This window comes from Cololabis saira, chromosome 9, assembly GCF_033807715.1.
Source record: "Cololabis saira isolate AMF1-May2022 chromosome 9, fColSai1.1, whole genome shotgun sequence".
Taxonomy (NCBI): Eukaryota; Metazoa; Chordata; class Actinopteri; order Beloniformes; family Belonidae; genus Cololabis; species Cololabis saira.
In genome coordinates this window covers 27,946,810-27,970,362 of record NC_084595.1, presented here as the reverse complement: position 1 = coordinate 27,970,362, position 23,553 = coordinate 27,946,810, and the positions used below count along the sequence as shown (strand labels likewise).

General features: G+C 40.4%; 5 protein-coding genes across 5 annotated transcripts in view; 2 read left to right on the top strand and 3 right to left on the bottom strand.

Moving 5' to 3' along the window:
- Positions 1-4,516, top strand: part of iqgap2 (IQ motif containing GTPase activating protein 2) — a 44,979-nt gene extending 40,463 nt beyond the window's left edge. Inside the window, exons 31-38 of the mRNA XM_061729025.1 lie at positions 139-241; positions 328-469; positions 1,418-1,505; positions 1,611-1,823; positions 1,938-2,098; positions 2,250-2,393; positions 3,487-3,595; positions 3,877-4,516. Coding sequence (XP_061585009.1) covers positions 139-241; positions 328-469; positions 1,418-1,505; positions 1,611-1,823; positions 1,938-2,098; positions 2,250-2,393; positions 3,487-3,595; positions 3,877-3,990 — 1,074 coding nt within the window. The 3' untranslated portion in view covers positions 3,991-4,516. The remainder of the gene's footprint in view (positions 1-138; positions 242-327; positions 470-1,417; positions 1,506-1,610; positions 1,824-1,937; positions 2,099-2,249; positions 2,394-3,486; positions 3,596-3,876) is intronic.
- A 159-nt stretch (positions 4,517-4,675) lies between these two features.
- f2r (coagulation factor II (thrombin) receptor) lies at positions 4,676-7,719 on the top strand. The gene is made up of 2 exons (XM_061729027.1): positions 4,676-4,826; positions 6,017-7,719. Exons 1-2 carry the CDS (start codon positions 4,757-4,759, stop codon positions 7,243-7,245), a joined length of 1,299 nt encoding a protein of 432 aa, XP_061585011.1. The 5' UTR covers positions 4,676-4,756; the 3' UTR covers positions 7,246-7,719.
- Positions 7,720-9,869: 2,150 nt separating this feature from the next.
- LOC133450415 (uncharacterized) lies at positions 9,870-11,828 on the bottom strand. The gene is made up of 6 exons (XM_061729029.1): positions 11,671-11,828; positions 10,988-11,130; positions 10,824-10,891; positions 10,496-10,624; positions 10,276-10,371; positions 9,870-10,181 (listed from the first exon to the last, which is right to left on the bottom strand). The coding sequence occupies exons 1-6, from the start codon at positions 11,779-11,781 to the stop codon at positions 10,093-10,095; spliced, it is 636 nt and encodes a 211-aa protein (XP_061585013.1). The 5' UTR covers positions 11,782-11,828; the 3' UTR covers positions 9,870-10,092.
- Positions 11,829-13,549: 1,721 nt separating this feature from the next.
- On the bottom strand, positions 13,550-15,224 carry LOC133451037 (uncharacterized). Its single transcript, XM_061729963.1, has 6 exons — positions 15,060-15,224; positions 14,516-14,658; positions 14,353-14,417; positions 14,130-14,264; positions 13,941-14,039; positions 13,550-13,851 (listed from the first exon to the last, which is right to left on the bottom strand). The coding sequence occupies exons 1-6, from the start codon at positions 15,162-15,164 to the stop codon at positions 13,796-13,798; spliced, it is 603 nt and encodes a 200-aa protein (XP_061585947.1). The 5' UTR covers positions 15,165-15,224; the 3' UTR covers positions 13,550-13,795.
- Positions 15,225-18,826: 3,602 nt separating this feature from the next.
- Positions 18,827-23,553, bottom strand: part of ssbp2a (single stranded DNA binding protein 2a) — a 71,493-nt gene continuing 66,766 nt past the window's right edge. Inside the window, exons 12-17 of the mRNA XM_061729023.1 lie at positions 23,464-23,518; positions 22,827-22,897; positions 22,602-22,680; positions 21,707-21,735; positions 21,497-21,595; positions 18,827-20,275 (exon numbers count right to left, since the gene is read on the bottom strand). Of these exons, the coding sequence (XP_061585007.1) occupies positions 20,243-20,275; positions 21,497-21,595; positions 21,707-21,735; positions 22,602-22,680; positions 22,827-22,897; positions 23,464-23,518 (366 nt within the window). The 3' untranslated portion in view covers positions 18,827-20,242. The remainder of the gene's footprint in view (positions 20,276-21,496; positions 21,596-21,706; positions 21,736-22,601; positions 22,681-22,826; positions 22,898-23,463; positions 23,519-23,553) is intronic.

Here is a 23,553-nt window from a genome sequence, read left to right as displayed (position 1 = left end):
TTTGATCTGGATGCTGATGATATTTTTTTGTTTGTCTATGGCCAAAACAGCTTTGTCAAATATAAATGTTTTTTTCAGAAACTAATTGTAATTGATATTTGAACTTGTATGAAACTAATAATGCTGGTATTTGCTCAGCTGCTTCTGGAACATTTGGAAGCCATTTCTCCAGATCGAAATGACCTGCTGCATGAGTTGCTGCAGGACCTGGGAGACATGCCTGATGTGGAAGCATTGCTTGGTACTGTCACGCAAGCTCTTTCTGAAATGGATTACAATTTAATTACAGGTTTCGCCGTTTTTACACTGTGTGCTGCTTTATTCCAGGTGAAGGAGCTTCAGACTCAAACGACTCAAACAGAGAGACTGCCCTTAGCCAGCTGGCAAAGACTGAGATCTCCCTCACCCTAACCAGCAAGTTCGAGCTACTGGAAGGGGGTGACAAAGACTTAAAGACTCTCATTACAAAGTAAGTTTATGGTTAGGAACAATCCTAAAGTTTAAGGTCGATATGTCTTACAATTCTACAATTATCTGAAATATCTCAGGATGAAGATTCAGGTTTTGGGCACTGCTGACAAATTTAAAACCGTTACACTCTCACGCTTGGAAGTACTGCATGACTGCTGTGTGAAGCACTGACCTTTTGTGACATAGTTGGTGTGTCTCTTGACTGTCACTCAGCTGCGTATCTTAGTTGTCCTTCCTGCTCTTTTATCATATCCCGTTTAAAAAGGAAGAGGCTTTGCAGTTATGGTTATCTGTCTATGTACATGTATCCGTCAGTATCAGTTTCTCAGGAGACTTCTCTGCAGCGTTGGCTTCTTCTAACATGTCTGCAGCTTTTACGTGCTCTTGTGAATGTTGCTGCAGAATCGGTTAATTATACTGCCATTAAATGTTTTTGGAGCCATTTAACGTTTTTTGGAGATTGCGTGACAGTTTGTATTAACGGTTCTTTGCCAGGTAGATATAGGAACAACAGTGAAAGTATCCGTTTGTTTAGATAAGGTTCATAAAGGAATAGTGGGAAACAGTTTTGCCTGATTTGTTTAATTTATCTTGAGAATATGTGGAATTCTGTTGAATTCAGGGATGCTCCCAATATAATCAAATGTTCATTTGCTCATTAATTTCTTTTTTCATTATCATGACTTATCTCATTTAATTAGTAGAACTGAAGCCTTACATAAAAGATGTATTATAGCACATTATGTGCTGGTGGCAAGTAGTGTATGAAGGTATATCATTTATCTACTTCAGCTGTTTTTGGGTTGAATATGGAATGAGATAACATTTGTCTTAACGTCTCTTGGACTAAGTGAATGCAGCGTTGCATGTTTTTGTTTGAGGGACATTACATGTAAAGTCTACACAGGTCACATTTCTCACTGTTTTATGTTTATGCTTGTTTCAGGACAAAAAAGCTCATAGTTGATGTGATTCGGATTCAAACGGGAGAGACATTACCTGAAATTCTTGAGACCCCAGCCACTACAACACAGGTATTGCTATGTCCTAGAGGGTATTTTTTCTCTCCAAATTATCAAAGAATATGTGCATTCCTCTTTTTATACACATACTCTTATTAAATTCATTAATTCCTGAAGGAGTTGGAGCACACGAAGATTGCACAGCGCAGGGCTGACCAGGATGCTCAAACACCCGAGGGCCTGAAAAGCAGCCCGGCGGTCCTGGAGGACAGCCAGCTGCCTCTGGAGCAGAAGAAGAGGAAGATCCTGAGGAATCTCCGGAGCCTTGAGCAGGCTGGCCTCGCCACGGCCAGTAACAAGTACCAGGATCTCATCAACGACATAGCAAAGGTTCATAAGCTGCTTTCCTTTCCAATCTAAACATGCTTGCTTTCAGTGCTAACTTCAGAGCAGTCTGTTCAATTAATTTCAAAATCTAAGTGAAGCTAAACTTGTCATCGACAGGACATTCGGTACCAAAGGCGCTACAGGCAGAGGAGGAAGGCTGAGCTCACTAAGCTGCAGCAAACGCTAACGGCACTCAACTCAAAAACTGCTTTCTACCAGGAACAGATGAACTACTACGACACCTACATTAAAACATGCCTGGATAACCTCAATCGGAAGTGAGATCAATTCATACACTTTGTTAGAACCAAGTATCGATTATCCTGTTTCTAAATAGGGTTTTTGATATCTGACATCTTTCTCACTGGAAGTAGAAATGTTTATTGTGACTTCACATACTACTTTTTTTCCTATTTTTTTTTTGTAAAGGAATTCACGCAGATCTATAAAACTGGACAGCAAGGTAGAAGAGAAGGGCAGTAAAAAATGGAAACCCCAGTCTCTGAAATACACTGCAGCAAAGCTGCATGAGAAGGGTGTCATCCTGGAGATAGAAGGACTTCAGACAAACCAGTGAGTTGAAATGCGCTTCATTTCAGAAGTGAAACCAGTAGGACTGAGTAGTTGTTTGAGGTGGTGAACACAGAGACTCAGTCATTTCCATGTACAACTGTGTGGTGCCTAAATAGCTTTGATCCGTGTATCTCTTGCGTCAGCCAAGTGATACCTGAGGTTTATTCATGTCGACACGTGTATGCGTACTGGCACTCTGCCACTCCTGGCAACATATACGGTAACAGGAAACGTGTGAACTGCACTTGTTTGAGCTGAAATGAGCGACACATGATGGTCACGAAACCAACAAACAGTTTAACTGAAACATGGGCACAATTTCCAGCCACTTCTATCATCCCATATTGCAAAAATGTATCCATCAGAGGCTTTTTCTGCCTTTTCCAGCCTTGTGTAATAGCTTTTACTTGACTAATTACTAATTGGAGGACTCCTGATTGATTTGTAAAACTATACTATTAGTATGCTGGGTTGGAAAGAATCTTCTGGCCTTTTGTCCTTCCACATGAGTGATGGTTTTATACTGTATTTGGCTTGTTGGCCTAGTCAGTGCTGTGGTTGGTTGGATTTAGATGGAGCTGCATCCGGCCCTCGGATCAGAATTTGTCCATGTGGGATCTAAAGTATCGATTAAAACCATATTTTGTTGTCTCGATTTTAGTTTGAAAATAACTTTCAGCATCTAGAGGATTATTGTGATTCTTTCCTCAAACGGTAGATGGAAAACCATGTGCTCTGATTCACTTAAAACTTGCGGATGTCCTTTGTCAGCAGTTTCTGTGTGCATGTAGGAAGAAAAATATCTCATTAGTTCGTTTAGATGCCCTGCATCACCTTTTATTTTCACAACTATTGTCATACTCTGGAGTCAGACTGCACCAGGGAGGAAGTACGGAGCAGATGAGCACAAATGGTCAAAGATATGAAGATATTTAACCTTTTTTACTTAAATGGAAACTGCATTTCAAGTACATTTGGAGTTTCTCCGAAGTGCTGTTGAGAATTAGACTCAAGCGTTTTTGAGCACTTGAGTATTATCTATCTTTGCCACATGTCCTGTGTTGTCACATTTATTGTCTTTTTCATCCTTCAGGTTCAAAAATGTCATGTTTGACATTTCGCCAAGTGAGGAAGTCGGAGATTTTGAGGTGAAAGCCAAATTTATGGGAGTAGAGATGGAAAAGGTCCAGCTTCATTTCCAGGTAAACGTTTCCCAAGTGTCAGAATTTCATGAAAGCAGCAGTCAACCTCGGTAACAGATGGATACATTTCCTGTTTCCTTCTTTGGGCTACTGATGGGAATTGTGGAAATGAAGGCTTTGTTTTTTCAGGGAATACCTTCTGTTGTTAAAATAATTGATTTGACAGCTTATTTTGACAGTGTCATTTAAGTAAATGCACCAACTTCCTGTATTTGTAAAGATGTGAATATTGACACTAGTTTGTTTGAGGTCTAATTGCATCTTTTGTATTCTGCGTCCAGGACCTCCTTCAGTTGCAGTATGAAGGCGTGGCCGTCATGAAGATGTTTGACAAAGCAAAAGTGAACGTCAATTTACTCATTTTCCTTCTGAACAAGAAATTCTACGGAAAATAAATAAGGGGAGAAAACAACAGACTTCTGACTTTGGTTTAACTAAATTCTTGGTCAGAAACATCACATGTATGAGACTGTTTTGTTTCATCTGCATATAATTTAATTGATCACAATCAAATGAAACATGAACTTCATACAGTTTGTTGTGTATTTTTCCACATGGTGATTGTAAATGTAATGTACTTTTAATGATTAAATTGCAACGATATTCATGTTTTGTTGGTAAAGATGCAGGGAAACAAGTCTGTGACCTGGTATGTTGGAAACCTTAAAGGTTTGGAGGACATTTTCTGCTGGAACACTTCCTGTTGATTAAGCAGCACAGCTGGGGTGCTGATCTTCAGCTGCTCTACACAGACATGACAAATAGTAGTTTACCAGTGCCTTTTAAAGAAAAAGAAAAAAAAAACAGTTTTAATACAACAGGAAGCTACAACTGATGTATTTTTTAAATATGTTGCTATTATTCCTATATAATTGTCTCCTAATGGCTGAACAATGTGCATAATAAATTACATGTCCAGAAGCTTATCAGAGTATTTTCATTTGTTCACTTGAACCAGCATCTGCTTTTTATTTCCGTTAATATTTAGTGGTTTTTGTATTCATCTGTAAAGGGGGCGGAACTGTGCACAGCAGGGGCGGAGTTTCCCCTTTGCCCTTTAACTTTTTTTTCCCCCTCACTGAAACACACTTCAAAAACCCTTCTGGCTAACGGATCATTTCAGCTCACCTGTACAGTATTTGGAGGTTATTCAGAGAAACTATGCTTCCCCTGTTGATAGGCTTGTTTGGTGTGTTTTCTCACCTGAGTTTAGCACTTCCCTCCCAAAATGGTAAGTAGCCTCTAAATTTAATCCCTCTACTCTATTGCACTTCATTGAATAATGTTTTATAGTTACTTTTTGTGCTGCTTAAACTATACTTTAAAAAGGTGGTTTGTATCAGCCTCTTCTTGAAAGTGAATTTAACAGTTGTTAATAGAAATTTCCCTGAAGATGCTTTCCCAATATAACCTATAAATACCACAGTACTTACAAGCAGATCAGTTGTACTCTGGTGGGGAAAGTATTCACACCCTTAAAGTAAAAGCATAAATATCCCAGTAAAGGTACTTAGTTACTTTAGATGTAGACTAAAAATGGTACCCAGTGATTAATTAGTTTTAAATTCTCCTGCATGAATATAAAAGTATCAGTCTTGTATTTGTTTGATGTGACTATTTCATTTGTTTGGTAAAAATCCCAGAGAGTTCCCGTTAAATCCCACAGAGTAATTTAAAGCTGACATGAAGGCAAGTGTGTAAACCATAGTGATGAGTTATTATTAAAGCAGACAATCAGGTAATTTATGAAGCACTTCCACTTACACAGCGCTGTCAGGATAAAAGCCTTTGATATTGTACCTTTTTTATTTTGACGATGATTACTTTTTCCTAGTCAGCATTGATGCTCATCAAAATAAACAACTTTTTTTTTTATTTGTAATACTTCATTTCATTAAGATTAATAAATTTGGCTGTATAAATATGTGAAAACATTACATTTTGTGCCATTGATATGCTAGTAAATATTTTCAAGTCAACATCACAAGTGAAAGAAATAATTTCAAAGTAAAACAAAAAACCCATTTATAAGAAAATTGGCATTTGTCCTAAATTGAAACTGATTTAACTTGGTTGAAATTAACACCGCTAGTGAATAGGGGAGAATATAATTTGGTGTAAAAATATCACTTTCATAAATTGGGAGAAAAAAGACACAAATTAGTTAATTTTAAACACAATTTTGTGTTAAAAATGCACTTTAGTGTTAGAAATGTAACACTATCCAAGAGTTAAAATATTAACATTATGAAAAGTTATTTAAAATGAAGAAAATATCATTTGAACACTGAGCCTGTGAGAATTATATAAACACCAGCAAAGAGTCACTTTAACTCTTTTAACTCTATTAAAATTAACATGTTGGGTTTTGCTGTGCACTGATGAACATTTCTGCTTGTTTTTATTTATTTGTCTCTAAAGGCTCCTTGCTTCTCCCACGGACTTTTTCTGGTCACTTTGTACTGGTCACTGAGGAGCCGGCCGACTATATTGACCTGTCTGCTTTAGACCTGCTGGACGATGGGAGCGGCATGGAGCCGGACCGGGAGCCCGTAAAGCCACACGGCCACCACCACAACCAGCACCGTCGCCCCCACAAGAGCTATTATGTCTCTGAAGAAACCAAAAAGTTTCTTCAGGGTCGCTTGGCAACATCCTTCATCCCAACCATCTACACCCTGGTCTTCATCGTCAGCGTGCCCCTCAATCTGGTTGCCGTGGTGATATTTGTGCGTCACATCCGTCCCAAGAAGGCAGCAGTGATCTACATGCTGAACCTGGCTTGTGCCGACCTGCTTTTCGGCCTGCTGCTCCCTTTCAGAATCGCCTACCATTACCATGGCAACAACTGGATTTACGGCTCCTTCATGTGCCGAGTTGTCACCGCGGCCTTCTACTGCAACATGTACTGCTCAGTCCTGCTCATAATGTGCATAAGCGTTGACCGTTTCCTGGCTGTGGTTTACCCCATGAACGCGCTGACGTGGCGCAGCCCCCGCACGGCTGCAGCCGTGTGCGCCGCCATGTGGCTGCTGTCGCTGGGGGGCGTCTTCCCCCTCCTGCTGTCAGGACAGACCATCCATTTACCAGACCTCGGAATCACCACCTGCCATGATGTACAAGATGTAGAAAAGCTACAAGCTTACTACCTGTACTTCTTCCCCATCTACTCCTCCATCTTCTTCTTCATCCCTCTCGTCTTCACGGTCGTCTGCTACGTCCGCATCATTCAGGCTCTGGCAGCAGCCAACGTGGATAACCGCTCCAAGAAGACGCGGGCTATGGTGATGGTGGTGCTGGTGCTGCTCGTGTTTGCCGTCTGTTTCACACCCACCAACATCATCCTGATGAGCCACTACGTCAAGTTGGCCCACAAGTCCGGAGACAGTTCCTACCAGGCCTACCTCATCTCCATGTGTATAGGCAGTTTCAACTGCTGCCTGGATCCAGTCCTCTATTACTTTGGCTCATCCCAGTGCCAGAGGCAAGTGGAGGCGTTTCTCAGGTGCAGGGGACCGGCACGAGCAGAGAGCAGCTCAGAATCGCACAGCAGCACCAGAACCAGTGGACTGACGAACAGCAGCAGGTCCTGCAAGATGGAGGGGATTCAGACTGGCCTGGGGGGCCAGTACAGCCGGCTGGTGGCTTGAGTGAAAAGACTTGAGAAGAAAAACTATCCAACTAGCAAATGCAACACCAAAACACTTGAGGATCAGTATATTTTTTGAATTAAGAAAAATACTCAGGTTGGATTAAATGAAGTTGTGAAGCTTGGTTTTATGAGCTGTGGATGTACCAGTGTATCGTGTGTCCTACAGAAGGAACATCACCGTCCCTGCAGTCCAACATGCTGTATCCAACTGTTTAATCACAAAAGAATGACGTGTGTTGCAGTTCAGATAGTCATGACTTATTGTAGAACAAGCTGCGCTTTTGATTTAAATTTGCATGTGTTTATCTGTTGTATGTTTTGAGTAAGAATGCAAAGTACATTTAATCTCTAATAACTTTGTACAGGCAAGTATAAATCAGAAATGTGTGTACAGGTGACCTTGTCAAAGTTTCTGTACTTTGCCACTCAGGGAAAGTATTGAAAAAGTACATCATAAAACCTTTTGAACTTGTTTATTTCCATGATTCATTCCACAGATGGATAATAACTGACTGAAGATGGTCAAATACTTCTGAGTAAGAAATTCAGACCCAAAAATTCAAACTAAAAAGTCTGAAAAAGTTTGATAAACTGGATATCTCAAATTGCTATAAGCACTTTTTTTTTCTTTTCTTTAATAATGTCACACTTATGATTCCCATGAAAGCGTGAGCCCCCTGGTGGAAGCCCACCTCTTAATTTGAAAATCTTCAGTCTTGAGAAAAGATGGTTCCACTTAAACAAATTTCAAAAGGGGGGTGCAGCATGTATATCGTATTAAAACAGGTTGTATATAGGCATTTTTTTTTAATTCTTTTTTGTGCAGCTGCTCACTCTGTGGTCTCTTTGTCATCGGGACACAGCTCTGAAACAGACAAAAAAGAAAAGTATGAGAAACAAGTGAGAGGATGTCGACACCCTCTCCTGACCAGCAGAGGAAATGTTGGCTACATTTTCTGGCTTTAATTAAGACTTTAAACTAGTGAAGGTAGAAAGTACACTACTTTCACGCTTCATTCAGCAACAGAAGATCTCCACCTTGTGGCACTTTTACAGAGCCATTACAACTCCTTGAAGAGAGACTGACCCATGTTTCCATCGTAGCTGTGAAAGTCCTCGGGGAAGTTCAGGCACTCCGCTTGTTTCTTGAACATGTCAACATCCTTGGCATCTATTTTTCCTGTTTTTGCTGAATGAGATGGGAGAATAAAACATGAAGCACGGTCATTTGAAGCTCTGACCTAGAAATAATTTTAAAAAAAGGACTTACTGAACTGCATGATGTATCTGCCAGTGACATCCCCGTTTCTAAAGGTGTCTGTCCACAGCAGGCAGTCGGAGCAAGTCTGCAGCATGTGTCCTTTGTGGTCCGACAGATTTTCTTTCGGGGCAGAGAGTAGAAGTTTTATGTGGATACTTGATCTGATGGAAAAGTATAAAGATAAATGTATGCCTGATTGTCGTTCACTTACTGCGAAATGTGGTAGAGAGTCCAGAGAAGGTTGCATTTACCTCCCCAAAGACGCACCGGTTACTGAGAAACAAAGTTACAGAAGCTTAAAAGTCAGTACTGCATGTGTGAATCTAACATATTTAATTAGTCACCAAATTTGTCTACAGTAACAAAACTCACAAGCAGTAATCTCCCCATCGTAATGCCAAAGTATGATTGTCAGAAGTGGGAGCCAAGTCAATCCAGGAGCTTTTCATGGAGCCCAGTGCATTGTGGTATGGCACGGGGTCGCCTGCTCCCATCGCATATACCCATTTTCCAAACACCTGTCACGGAAATATATATTCATAAAAGTCACTTTTTTGTTTTGCTTTTCTTACAAAAAAAAAAAGCCTGGTTATTCTCCACTATTTTTGCTCATATAGAAAGAAAAGAAACGGAAACACAACATACCAGTTTGGGGTCCTCTGGAACAAAAGGCTTGACCAGATCATTGCAATCAGGTGCCGACGCAGCAGCGAGGGAAGTGAGCGTCAGCAGAAACACAGCTGCGGGCAGAGCCATGGCCAGACTGAGGATGTTCCCGGACCTGCAGCAGAAATCTTCTGCCCTTGATTCATGTTCCTTCCTGACTTTCAGACAAAGAGGCGGTTGTGCAACACCTTTAATGGGATGGGGTGGGGGGTGTTCTCCATGCCCAAATACTCCACTAAGGATTTTTTTTTTTTTTTTAAGTAACCGCTCAGAGATTTACACTTTTCTTTCACACAGCAGAGAGGCCGCCTGAAAGGTCCTCTGTTGCCCACATTGTTCAGCTGAATGAGTTCAGGCTGAGAGCCAGCACCTCCTGAGCCGCTGCTGGAGTCAGGTCTCCATGCAGAGCCTCGACCTTGTGGGGACACTTCAAAATGCAAAGCAAGTCTGTTTCAGGGAAAAGTTTAGAGGAGTTGTTGTAGTCTTCTTTAAAGTAATCTTAGTTTACAGTAAGTCTGCAGTTTATTTTTTATTTTCATTTAAAGAAAATGAGATGAAATAACACAAGTAAGGAAGATTAGGTTTTATTTAATACACATAAGTAATGGAAAATGTTTACAAATAAACTGATAAACTGACAATTTTTGGCCATAAGACATCAGATTTAGGATTGTAAAAAAACCAACAAAAAAAAACAAACATGCTGCTGTTCCATCAGGACGACGTGACACCAGCCGTCTGAACTCTGCTGCTCCATAAATCATTTGCATGACAAATAAATGCACAATACAACCATCAACCCTCACGCTAAGAGTCACAAAGACACTGCCAGTGCGCTGAGAAGGTTAAACCCAACTTGAAAAATCAACACATCAAGTCATGAGTGGATTATTGTCGAGCAGGCTGCAGGTCTGGGCTCTACTCCACCGCTGGCTCGGGCTCGGCCTGGTCGCTGTCTGTGTCCTCAGCAGCAGGTGGCGCTGTTTCTCTGTCATCCGGACACAGATCTGCAATTAGACAAAAAAATACATTTAAAAAGATCATAGAGTGAGAAAGGTTTAGTCGTATAACCACGCAGGGTTGGCTGATAGTTGCGCTGACCTTTGCCTGTAAAGTGGTACTCTGAGGGGAAGTTCAGACATTCTGCCTGCTTCTTAAAAGTCTCCAACTCAGACGGCTCCAAATTGCCCGTCCGTGCTTTAAATCGGAGGTCAAAGGAGGACAGAAAAAAAAGAGACAAATATGTGAAGTTTCATCCCAAAATGTTAACCACTATATTCTCTTTCAAAGAAAAAGATGTAGGATAGGAAAAAAGTCTTACTATACAAGAATAGATATCTTCCCTTTGATTTGCCATCAGGGAGGAGAGTGGTGTCTTCAGACAGGAGGCAGTCGCTGCAGGTCTCATAATACTTCCCATCGTGATAGGAAGTGTGACCGTTGATGACAACTATGAAACAGGAGAAGAAAATCAATGCAACGTATATTTGGTTGCACCGATTTGATTCCCAAACACATTTCGACATCTGGAGCTTTGCAGGAGTTTGTTCATGAGAGAGATCCACATCTTTGTCACGTGGTGCGGCTGCAAGCTTCAGAAACAATCAGGGTAGAATAAAGTAAACATTAAAAAAAAACAAAAAACTTACAAGTGGTGTGACTGGTCATCCCTGTGATGGAGGCGTTGGTTAACCCCTGAATGCATTTGCCTTCATGTCTGTGATGACAAAGGGAATAAGAACCAGGATCACCTTTCATTAAACACCTTTAAGCATTTTTTCATGGGAGTAAAAGTGGATGAAAAAGTGCTCACAGGCGGTCGGCCCAGTAGACGGTGATGACCCCTGTGTCTGAGGAAGACGACAGCTCCACCCAGGAGCTGTTCACCGTCGCCAGGTCAGCCTTCAGGCCGTGCTGGTCCCAAGAGCTGACGTGAAGAACCCACTTCCCATAAATCTATACTCAGACACAAAACAAGTCAAAAGTATCCCAAGTACTGGAGCAAAAAGTTAACTGTTTTTGAGAAGAAAAAAAGACCTGACAACGACAAAACGTATAGTTCCTTATTAAAATAAGAAGAACCGTATTTATAGTTTCATAATATCAGTAACAACAGCATGTATTTTTCAGTGATAAAGTATTTAAAATAATATAGAATACTCTTAGTAATGTTATTATAAGTAAGGTGCCAGTATATACACATAAACAATATGAAACGACTGCAACATGCAGCTCTGTTGTTGAACAGTTTTGTTCACATATTGTAAAGAGCATTTTAATAAAATTACTACTGAACTGTATCTTAAAAATGACAGCTTCCTGGCAACTGTGCTTTCAGGAGCTTTTTGAAATAAATCTACCTAATTAAAATGGTCCTTGTGAGCAGGCTCAGCTACGTAAATCACTCCTCTGCAAACTGGGAAGAAGCTGATTTAACGCTGAGCTGCTCCGGTGACACACATGCCCTGTTCCTAACAAACGATCTGTGGTACTCACGGGGCTGTGGGAGTCCAGCAGCAGAGGTTTAACGACCTGTTTACAGTCCGGCTCAGATGCTGCACCCAGGGAGGCGAGAGCCAGCAGAGCGGCGAGCAGCTGCACGGCCATAGCTCCAGACAGCAGGGGCCACAGAGAGCACTGGTGTCAGGGATCCTGCTGCACAGGCTCTTCACGGAGCAGGGACGGGCAGCACAGGGGGCTGGGCCACGCGCACAAACACACGCACGCACGCACGCACGCACACACACACACACACGCACACATGCACACACACGCACACAAATGCACACACATGCACACACACATGCACACACACACACATGCACACACACACACATGCACACACACACACACACACACACACATGCACACACACAGGATCTAATCTCTGGGAACAAAATGTTTCACTTCTCGGCTCCAGTCAGCGTGTGTCCTATTTATCTTGTTACATAACGTCCAGCTGGCTCAGTCTGAATAGATGGACCCCCACATCTCTCAGTATGTGGAAACAACCCTGCACAAAGGCTCTCTCTCTCTCTCTCTCTCTCTCTCTCTCTCTCTCTCTCTCTCTCTCTCTCTCTCTCTCTCTCTCTCACACACACACACACACACACACACACACACACTGAAAGTATCTCCTCCTGCTTTGTTCTGTTTTTGGACAACAGTGATGAATGCACTTTTGGGAATACTTAAATGAACTGGTAACTCGTTTTATTTTTCTCTCTTTCTTTCAGACATTCAGTTCTGCGGTCTGCAGCAGTTTGCTGTAGCAAGTCTGTAGCGTTACTGGGCTCTTTTTGGGGAATGGTCCAATGCTTGTTTCTCCTTCCAGTGATCAGTTTGTCTGCTCTGCAAGTCCATGTTGATAATGCAGACAGTTTTAGTCTTCACTCTCTGACCTTCAGCTGCTTCAGCGGATGATCAGAAATAAAATCATACAGTACACCAAACAGCTGATTCAATAAAACTGAAACACAGCTGCTGTCTTTGTGTTTGGGCTCTGAGTTACCAGAAACTGAGAAATATCACTTTTTGAGGAGCATTAAAAACAAAACCAACATGTACAGCTTTGTTTACTTCTTTCAGTGGAACAAGATATAATAGCAAGTAATCGTGATGAAGATTGTGTATCCTGGTTTCCCTTGAAAACAGTTGCCGTCCATCCATAAAACGTCTCAAGCAGTGGAGGACATGAAGGCCGACCTTGAGGAGGGATCCAGCTCTGACTTTGACTCCCATTATTGTTCACACATTCGTTTTATATGACAACTTAAACTCTATCATTAGATAAGATGTTTGTTTGTTTTGTTTTGTATGCATTTGAGGACTCCTAAATCCAAATGAAAATGATGTGGTTGTTCCTGCAAAAGCGAGTTTCATAAGAAATCAAGCACCGCAGTGGGCTAAATTAGTCTCATTGATCTGTTAATAAAGGTAAAGGTCACGAAGACATTGAGAAAGTGAACTCCTCCGGGCCCCCGAGTCCTCCTAATGTTACACTTGTGTGTTATTTTGACACTAATCATGAGAAAAGAGGAGCGTTTGTGTTGCCTTTGTCATATTTTGGTGATGGACTGTTTCCCGCTTTAAAGCAAAAGCTGCGCTCTCGGGATAAAAAGGTGACGATGCTGCTCACTCAGAATATACATATCTGTAACACCCTTGTTTGAAAGAAAATTGTTTGTGAGACTGTTTGTGGCATCAGAGTGATGGACGCGTCAGAAAACTGATGAGAACCACCTAAACCCCACGAGGCTCCTCATCCATCACTCTCTGACAGAAATCCCTGGAGGTATGAATCTGTTTCAGGTATGCAAAACCCAACCGTCAATGTTGTTTTATAAGAACTTTCACACATAAAAGAAAAAAAAAAGACCTTTTTTCATCATGATTTAATGAGTCTGACAGAAAATGTGAAATCTCTAGTGATTTCTCTTTCATACAGCAAAAAAAGCATCTAAACGTTTGCGACAGTCTATGTTTTTACGTCATTGTTTCACACGCAGGTGAATCAAGTGGTGCTGGTAGTTTTCTTTTGATCTAAGAAAGCGCATGTGAATCCGGATTTGACTCAGAATTACAGAGTTACTTCAGGTCTCGGGATGCTCTTTGCAGGTTTCTATTGTTCTTCGGTCTTTGCGTCTCCGGCCGCCTCTTTCTCCTCGGGACACAGGTCTGAAACAAGAAGGAACAAGGCCGATTACACGCTGGACGCCGCTGAGCGGACAGTCACGTGGGTACAGAGGCGGGCAGGGGGGTCTCACTTGTAGTTTCCGGAAAGTGGAAATCGGACAACAGGTGGAGACACTCAGCCTGCTTCTTGAAGACATCTAGATGAGAAGCGTCCAGCTTCCCCGTCTTTGCTGCAGCCAGGGCAGGTGAAAGGTTATTGCAAAACAGTCTGATAGATAAAAGGCTGCAGGCAAAAGTGAACAGTTGAACAATGAACTCACTGAAGAGGAGTAAGCTTTTGCTTCTTTTGCTTTCCCCGTTCACCTCTGTCACCGCGTCGTCACTCCACAGGAGACAGTCGGGGCACGTGACCAGGGCGCTCCCAGTGACCTCATGAGTGCTGGAGTTAGAGGAAACTAAATGAGACGGAACAGAAGACTAAATATTTTTGCTTTGCTTGTATTTTCAAGTTACAGAACATGAAACTATTCATCTTTCACTTACACGTCAGTTTAGTGGAGTTTCCTGTAGTGGTGGAGTTGACAGTCCCGTAAACACACTTCCCATCCCTTAAGAGACAAGGAAACAAACACAGAAAGGAAGAATTACTCTCTGCACTTGTTGCTGTAAAGGAATCATGAGCCACTGTGAAAAGATCACTGCCTACATTTTGTCTCCGTAGTGCAGGCTGAACTCTTCCCCGCCAGGTAAAGGTGAGATTTCGATGCAGGAGCTGTTGACCTTTGTCAGTTCTTTCAGTTTGTATTCACTGTCCGTTGCTCCGACATGGTATATCCATTTTCCGTAGACCTAGACATAAACACATGAGTGAAATCCAAACTTTACAAGAATATGTTTTCAAAAGATCTGCCCGTTAGCAGACTGAGCACAACCGTGACTCAGTTCTTAGGTTATTCTTCTTAACGCAGATTTATCCAATATGGATAGTAAATGCATAAAGAACTACTGTAGTATTTGATCGCTCTGGCGTGTTATCGTCCTTCTCATCTTACTCAACTGTACAAATTCTTAGATTATAGATCACAGTTGGATTAAAACTTCATTAATACATGAAAATGTAAACACAGGAAAGTAAAGCATAACGTAAACCTGTACAGAATCTTACAACTCCTTAGTCACGCTACTCATGAAACTACCTCTCACGGGAGAGAAAAAGCTCACATTGACTGTCACTTCTCATGATTGCATACCTTGCTTCGATCCTCCACAGGTTTGATGATATCGCTGCAGTCGTGATGAGATTCAGCAGTCAGCGCGGAGAGAGCCAGCAGAACCAAGCAGAGCTGAACGGACATGTTTACGGGTGGAGTGACGGTGAAGTGGATGCTACAGCGAGAGCAGGACAAGTGAGCTCCTGCAGGAGGGCAGCAATAAAGACGAGGAGGACAAGTTACGTAACGAAAGGGGCTGAGGGGGCGAGGGGTTTGGGGTCAGGAGCTTGTGTAATAATCCCAATGCATCACAGCAAAGACAAAGGGAGACATCAGGGGATTTTGGCACTTCATTTTGTTTTTGCTGTTCCTTTCTTTATTTCTTTCATCTTGTGCAGAATGTGTGTGACATCTTACTCAGAGGTAAAAGCAGAGAATTTACAACTGGGAGCGATGCAAAGTAATGTGAACAAAAGATGCTGGTAGCTGTGTGAGAGGCTTGTTCCCCATCCATCAAACTTTCCTGCAGCTGTGGACGACATGAAAAGACTCCAAGGTAGAGAGAGAGAGAGAGAGACCACAATGGAAGGAAACAAGCCTGGTTTTTCTTTTTTATGCATTTACTTAAATTATTAGTAAAATGTTCCATCTTCAAATCAAATCAAAACCTGGATGTGTAAGGTTTTATATTTAAACCAATCAGGAAACAAATGACTTGTCATGTTCTCAACAAAGTCATACTTAGCTTCTTTTTTTTTTTTTTTTTTTACACTTGTACTCAAAGTTGCACAATTAAACACTGAAAGATCAGATTTTTTTTTCTGGATCATGTATTTATCTTTTCAGTATTTATTTCCTAAAACATATGCCAAGATGGAGAAGCAGAGACTTAAAAAAAAAGTAAGGACACCCTGAATGTTTCCACTGGAGTTAAGGAGTTATTCATCAGCAGCAGGTGATCAGAACATTTTGGACGAGCATTTGCAAGGCAAGGCAAGTTTATTTGTATAGCACAATTCAGCACAAGGTAATTCAAAGTGCTTTACATCAACATTAAAAGTGGCAAGACACAATTAAACAGTATAAAATGAAATAAAATGATAAGAAAAGAGGTAAGATGATAAAAAGCGAAAGTTGTTAAAAAATAAGGGCGGTAGAGTACAGCAGGTAGGTATTTAATTTAAGAGTACGCTTGAGTAAACAGTAATGTTTTTAGTCCTGATTTAAAGGAGCTGACAGTTGCAGCAGACCTCAGGTCTACAGGAAGTTTGTTCCACCGGTGAGGAGCAGAATAACTGAACGCTGCCTCACCTTGCTTGGTTCTGGTTCTGGAACCACAAACCAGATCCAGATGAACCTCAGGGGTCTGGGAGCTTCATAGGAACTAACAGATCAAGCATGTATTTTGGTTCAAGACCATTCAGGTCTTTGTAGACCAGCAGTAAGATTTTAAACTCTATCCTTTGACTCACTGGAAGCCAGTGTAGCGATTTCATGACCGGTGTAATATGGTCCAGTTTCCTGGTGATTTTAAAGACCTGATTGATTTCTTGTTAAGGCCTGTAAAGATGCCATTGCAATAATCCAACCTACTGAAAATGAATGCATGCATAAGTTTTTCCATGTCTTGTTTAGACAGAATCCCCTTAATTCTAGCAATGTTTTTCAGGTGGTAATTGTTGGAATTATTGTAAATAAGTAGTAAGTTATCATGCTCGCTATTAACAGAACGTATGATAATTTGCTTACGCCTGTGACACACTGATAAAACAATGCTGTGTTAAGTGATTAAAAAGTGCTGCACAAGAAGTTTCCTGTTTATCAGTATAAAGCAGAAATCTGCAGAGAAGAAGAAACTTCTTGTTACTAACGAACAAGAACAAGAACAATCTTTACCTGTCCACTGACTGCGACCACTCCCCTCCCCTCCCTTTAGGGGAGCAGTCAGCTATGTAACCTACTAGGGAGTGCCCAGAGTGAATAAAAGCAAAGGAAGCAGCAGACGAGTGAGAGTAAGTTTGAGATTTTACACGTCTCGACTGCTCTCCTTGCACAAGTCAAAAAGATACTTAACTGTCCGTGTCTCTATTGTCTCCAGAAAGTGTGATGTTACGATTGTTAAGTGTTTGTACTTGGTCCTTCGAGCCAGATGCCAACACATCTGACGGTCCCAGCTAAAAGCTTTACCATCTCTTTCTGAGATGGAGGAACGGTTGTTGCAACTCAAGTTTAGTTGTTGACAGAAATCACAACTCTCTTGGGCTCATGTGGAACAATATAAGGGGAAACAATTGAAAATATTTTTTTTCCTGTTTTTATTTGTTATTTGCATCTTTAAAGCTCGTGTTATTCCATATCAGGAACTGAGATGCACTTGTGCTTTAAAAGTTAGTTGATGGGTGAATATCAGCAATAAGAACACTTTTACATCTGTGTTCTCAACATGATGCTGAAGCAGCTCAACTGGAAACAGCCTCCTGTGGCTAGAAGAACAGCATGGAAACCTTGTTTTTTAAAGCGCTGATTTAACTTTACATTTCATTACATTACATACATTCATTACATTTTTCAGGACGGGTCCAAAATCATCCATGACTCCTTTTTCTTCCTGAGTTTCTTTCTTTGAATTCAAACTGCCCGCAGAGCTCTCACGCATAGTTTGTTTCACAGGACGATCACCGGTTCACTGTCACGTTCTGGTTGTCATGTTTTAAACACTGCTGTACAACTTTTAGGACTTTAAGAATTTAACTCCAGAAATCAGATTAAATTTGTCTTAGAACAATCAAATATACCCCGAAGAATAGATGACGACACATGGATTAAGGGAAGAGAAGCTTTATACCAGCATATTCAAAACTCATGAAACTTCTCTGTGTATTTACAAAAACATAATACAAGAATAAAAAAGAGAAAATGAACACATCACAAATGAAGTCCCATATACTGCCACAAAACAGAAAAATGATCTAATTTACAAATGCATCTTCTTGTCCTCCCACTTATGGCTTCGATCAAACACTAAAACAAAATCAAAATGTCTCTGTTCAGCATCATCAGTCCATTGCTCCCACCTGCAACAAATCTGTCCAGATTTAGACTCAAATAACAATAATAATAACAAATACATTAATAAGACAGAGGAGCTACATTTGTGAGCTGTACATTTTGCAGTAGGGGGAGGAAAATGTCCACAGGAATATTCAACCTTTGCACATGACAATTAATCATGGGCACCGAGAAGGTTTAGAACATTGAAAACTTATTTCAGCCCACTGTACCAGCCAACTTTTTATATCATACCAAAATCACAGTTTAACCGGATGCCTACAAAGTATGATCGGCCAAAGGGGCTTTTTTAAACTGTAGATTCCCATCCTGATTTCTGACTAAGATCAATATTTAGCCCTAAGAGAATATGGAGAATTGCACTGATTTTGCTGTTTTTCTGCCAGGACGTGAACCGGAGAATCATTTGGAGCCAGAAATAACAAAGTAGAACTCAGAGGGGGCTCAGCAAAATAAAAATAAATTATAACTTTAACAAAAAGATTACGCAAGTGCTGAAAAGAGAGAGAAATCTATTTTGTTGACCCTCAGAGGGGGAAGTTCCCCAAAAGCATAGTACTCATGAGTGGAGCACATAGTGGAGCACAGAGACTTCTTAGATAATATATATATATATATATATATATATATATATATATATATATATATATATATATATATACATATATATATATATATATATATATATATATATATATATATATATATATACATATATATATACATATACATATATATATATATATATATATATATATATATATATATATATATATATATAAAAATAAAGATAAAACCTTCGGCCCGTCTGTAATGTTTGGTATTAACATCTGTGGAAACCTGAACCAGCCTCATCCAAAGGGTGACTGATCTGATATGACTTAAAGCAGGGCTCACCAATCCTGGTCCTCGGGGGCCGGTGTCCTGCATGTTTTACATGTTTCCCTGCTTCATTGCACCGTGATAAAAGTGACTGTGTCATTAACAGAATTGTGCAGACCTCAATGACAAGCTTATGACGATGATTAATTAGAATCAGTTGTGTTAAAGCAGGGAAAACTCTAAAACATGCAGGACACCGGCCCTCGAGGACCAGGATTGGTGACCCCTGACTTAAAGGAGAAAGGAGAGAAAGGAGAATACAGAACTTTTGAAAAAAGGACATTTGAATTCATTGTTTAAAAAAAAGAAAAGAAAAAGATGAGTGGTTTTGCGTTAAAAGAATAACTCTGTCTGGTACGACCACCGATGTTGGTGGCTAAATATCTGCCGGTGTAACTGCACAATCAGAAGTCTCGTTTTAAGGTTTAAATGTATTTTTCTTGTCTGAGTAACAAGCTGAAAGGAATTTCCAAATGAAAATGCACAGAAACATCTATGGTTGTAATGGATCCTGTTCATACTGTTTATACAGGCTAACGCCGACACTGACCCGCAGATCCAGGGTTTCGTGTCAGTAATTCGTCTCTGGGTGAGAGTTGAAGGTCTGTGTGGACGCGTTTAGAAAAGGTTAAAAAACTTTACCTTCAGTATAGATCAGAAAAAAGACAATGTCGATGGTCTTACAGATTCAGACAACCAAAAATGCTGAAAAGACTATAAATATCTGCACAAACTTTAACTTAATCATTGTGGCAATATGATTGTGATGCGTCTCCAACTTCTCATCTCTTGAATGACAAAGTTGTTTATGAACAGAAAAGACACTGACCATGTAGAAGACTAAATTATTCAAAAAACTGCTGAGTTTAAATCATCTGAATACTTAAGGATACTGGCTTTTCGTTTTTGGGATTTGGATTCGGAGATAAGATGGCAAAAGCCAGAACCACGGTCCGGATGTGAAGAGTTCTGCTCTGGCTTGTTTCAATTTGCTTCCTTTGTACAGTCTCATGGTTGCAGAGGAAAAACTGATGCATGTAGCCGAGTCACCACTTAGAAGAAACAGGAGAGAAGAGATATGGATAGAAACCATGAAGGGGTTTGGGGTACAGCTGGGTTACAGAGGGAGAGCGCCTGAGCCAGCTGGTCCGACTGGGCTGGCGTGGGGGGGGAGAAAGTCACTGGCCCAGATTACATCACATCTGTCTCTCTGCTTTGCCACGGTCCACAACAGCTTACCAGGCCACTGAGCAAACCTGCTCCCAGAGTCTTCACACGCTCATCGTCATGTTCGGAGAGTACTGCTGAGATGAGAGAGCGAGAGGGGGGTGAGTGTGACAGAACGACTGGTACCATCACATCACTCTCTGCCGCCATCAAGTTATATTATTGTTTTCAGCTACCCATGAACTTGAAGTGATTTCCCCAAAATATTGTGTTTCCTTGTCAAAGTTAGCTGAGAGAATGACACCATCACCATGGTAACTATGAAGCTACAGTAAGCAGCTCCTTCACGGGGCAAAAGAGACACTTAAGCAGGGAACCGAGTCTGGCTCTGGTTCTGCTGCTCCTCATGAATAAACATGTTATATCTGGTGTGGATTCCCAGTTACCAGTACTCGAGTTGTAAAAAAATATCAGGGGATGGTGGATTTTATCATATGAGATAATTTGTGGTGATTACAAATAATATAATATATTACAAATAATAGCAGTGACCAAAACACCTGCAGAAATACTGCAGGAATGACATAGCAGCAGTTAAATGCAGCCTTCTGTAAGCTTTAAATATCCACTGGGCTTACATCAAATACATCAAAACACAAAAATAAAAACAGTTTTCTGAACTTATCAATATGACTCTGTCCTTCACAGGATAAGTAAAATGGATCACTGCAAAAATTCAAAATCTTAACAAGAATATTTGTGTTATTTCAAGTTAAAATGTCTCATTTTAGTAAAAAAAAATCTCATTACACTTAAAACAAGACTCATCACTGGAAAAAAACAACAATTTTCACCTGTTTCAAGTAGATTTTCACTTGAAATAAGTAGAAAAATCTGCCAGTGGAACAAGATTTTTTTGCTTGTAATAAGAAGATAAATCTTGTCCCACTGGCAGATTTTCTACTTATATCAAGTGAAAATCTACTTGAAACAGGAGAAAATTGTCAAATAAGTTATTTTTCTGGTGTTATTTTTCTGGTGTTATTTTTCTGGTGATGACTAAATGTTGAAATAGCAGTAAAACCACATTCATTGATGAAATGACATAAGGGATGGAAAGGGGGGATGGCAGTTTTACAGGGGGGATGATTTTGACCGTTTTTATTTCAGGGGGGATGCCATCCCCCCTCATCCCCCCTCAACTCCAGTACTGCCAGTTACTTTGTGGACTTTTGCTGTCAGTGCAAGGTTGCTGGGAAACCATGGAAAAACAAAAACAAAAAACATTTTATTCTGAACTTTATGGAGCAGGACCTTTTGATAAACCACTCCAATCTCTAAGACAGGAGATAACTTACACTTTCATTCTGAAAAGGGTTAAGAAAGTTTCCTCCCATCTCCCCGTCCTCTCTGGGCGTCCCGGGCTGGTTACTCATACTGAGGTTACCAGGAGAGTTCTGGTGGAAGGTGAGTGAAAACATTGCTCAAAGGCAGCTGCTACTTTAAAAGCTACATGGATCAGAAATGCAGCTCAAAGAAATAAAGTGAAATTAAACGGCTTGTTTTACCTTGGGGAGACTGTCCATATCACCTGACCCTAAAGTAATAAAGTAAATGCATCACAATACAATCCCCACAATCAAAGGAATACTTTGCTTTCGTTATTTACATAAAATAATACGCAGTACTCGAGTTGTAAAAGGAAATCAGGGGGGATGGTGGATTTTATCATATGGGGACAGATAATTTGTGCTGATTACAAATAATATAATATATTACAAATAATAGCACTGACCAAAACACCTGCAGAAATACTGCAGGAATGACATAGCAGCAGTTAAATGCAGCCTTCTGTAAGCTTTAAATATCCACTGGGCTTACATCAAATACATCAAAACACAACAATAAAAAACAGTTTTCTGAACTTATCAATATGACTCTGTCCTTCACAGGATAAGTTAAATGGATCAATGCAAAAACTCAAAATCTTAACAAGAATATTTGTCTTATTTCTAGTTAAAATGTCTAATTTTAGTAAAAAAAAATCTCATTACACTTAAAAAAGACTCATCACTGGAAAAAACAACAATTTTCACCTGTTTCAAGTAGATTTTCACTTAAAATAAGTAGAAAAATCTGCCAGCGGAAAAATATTTATTTGCTTGTAATGAGAAGATAAATCTTGGCCCACTGGCAGATTTTCCTACTTATTTCAAGTGAAAATTTACTTGAAACAGGTGAAAATGGTTAAATAAGTTATTTTTCTGGTGATGACTCTAAATGTTGAAATAGCAGTAAAACCACATTCATTGATGAAATGACATAAGGGATGGAAAGGGGGGATGGCAGTTTTACAGGGGGGATGATTTTGACTGTTTTTATTTCAGGGGGGATGCCATCCCCCATCATCCCCCCTCAACTCGAGTACTGATAATACGAGACAAACAAAAGCAGAAGTTTCACCTAAAGATCCATTCATGTGATGGGGTTCCATTCCTGCTATTCCCCCCAACGGACCGTCGCTACCTGCACCCATGGGGAACTGACAAGAGAACATGGGATGAATAATCACAAGTTAAGACATTTATTGATATCAGTATTGACTTTTTTTTTCTCTTCTCTATATAACCACACAGGTTCTGCTAAGTCTCACGTGGACGCTGATACACAGACAGAGAAATGTCTCACATTTGGTCGGCTTCCACTCGGAGTGACTGTGTTTATCATAGTGTACATGTTGTCACCGGAGTTGGTTGAATCTGACAAAAAAAAACAACACAGAAATAGTAAGTGGACTGAAGATGATCAATATACCGTATGTACCGTATTTTCTGGACTATAAGCCGCACCTGTATACAAGCTGCACCCACTTTTATTTAAAAAAAAAGATATGCAAGCCGCAGATATTTATGTTGTTAGATTAGATATTTACTACATGTACAGAATGATTTTGAGGTGTAAATGATGTACATGTTTGTACCTAAATAGATCCTTTCCTAACAGTGTCTTTTAACACGGCAGCAACTTTGCTGATTAAAACTGGACTGAACCAAGAGAAAATAACCAGTATTTATTTATCTATTTATCTGTTTGAAATCTGCTTCTACCTACTTCTATCTGCTAAAGAAGAAGTAGCGTATTCTTCTTTGCATTTATTTTGTCTTGGTTTTTATTCTAATTCCGGTTAGCACTCCCCCGAGCGGTGGAAGAAAAATCCACAGAATAGCCGCACCTTTGTATAAGCCGCATGGTTCAAAACCTATGAAAAAAGTAGCGGCTTATAGTCCAGAAAATACGGTAGACGCATACGGGACACAGAGCTTGCCTGCTGGGCTCGGCATTATTGGGGTTCCAGGCGCTCCTCCGCCCCCCGGAGGCCCCTGAAATGAGAGTTTGGTTTCCATGAGTCACACAT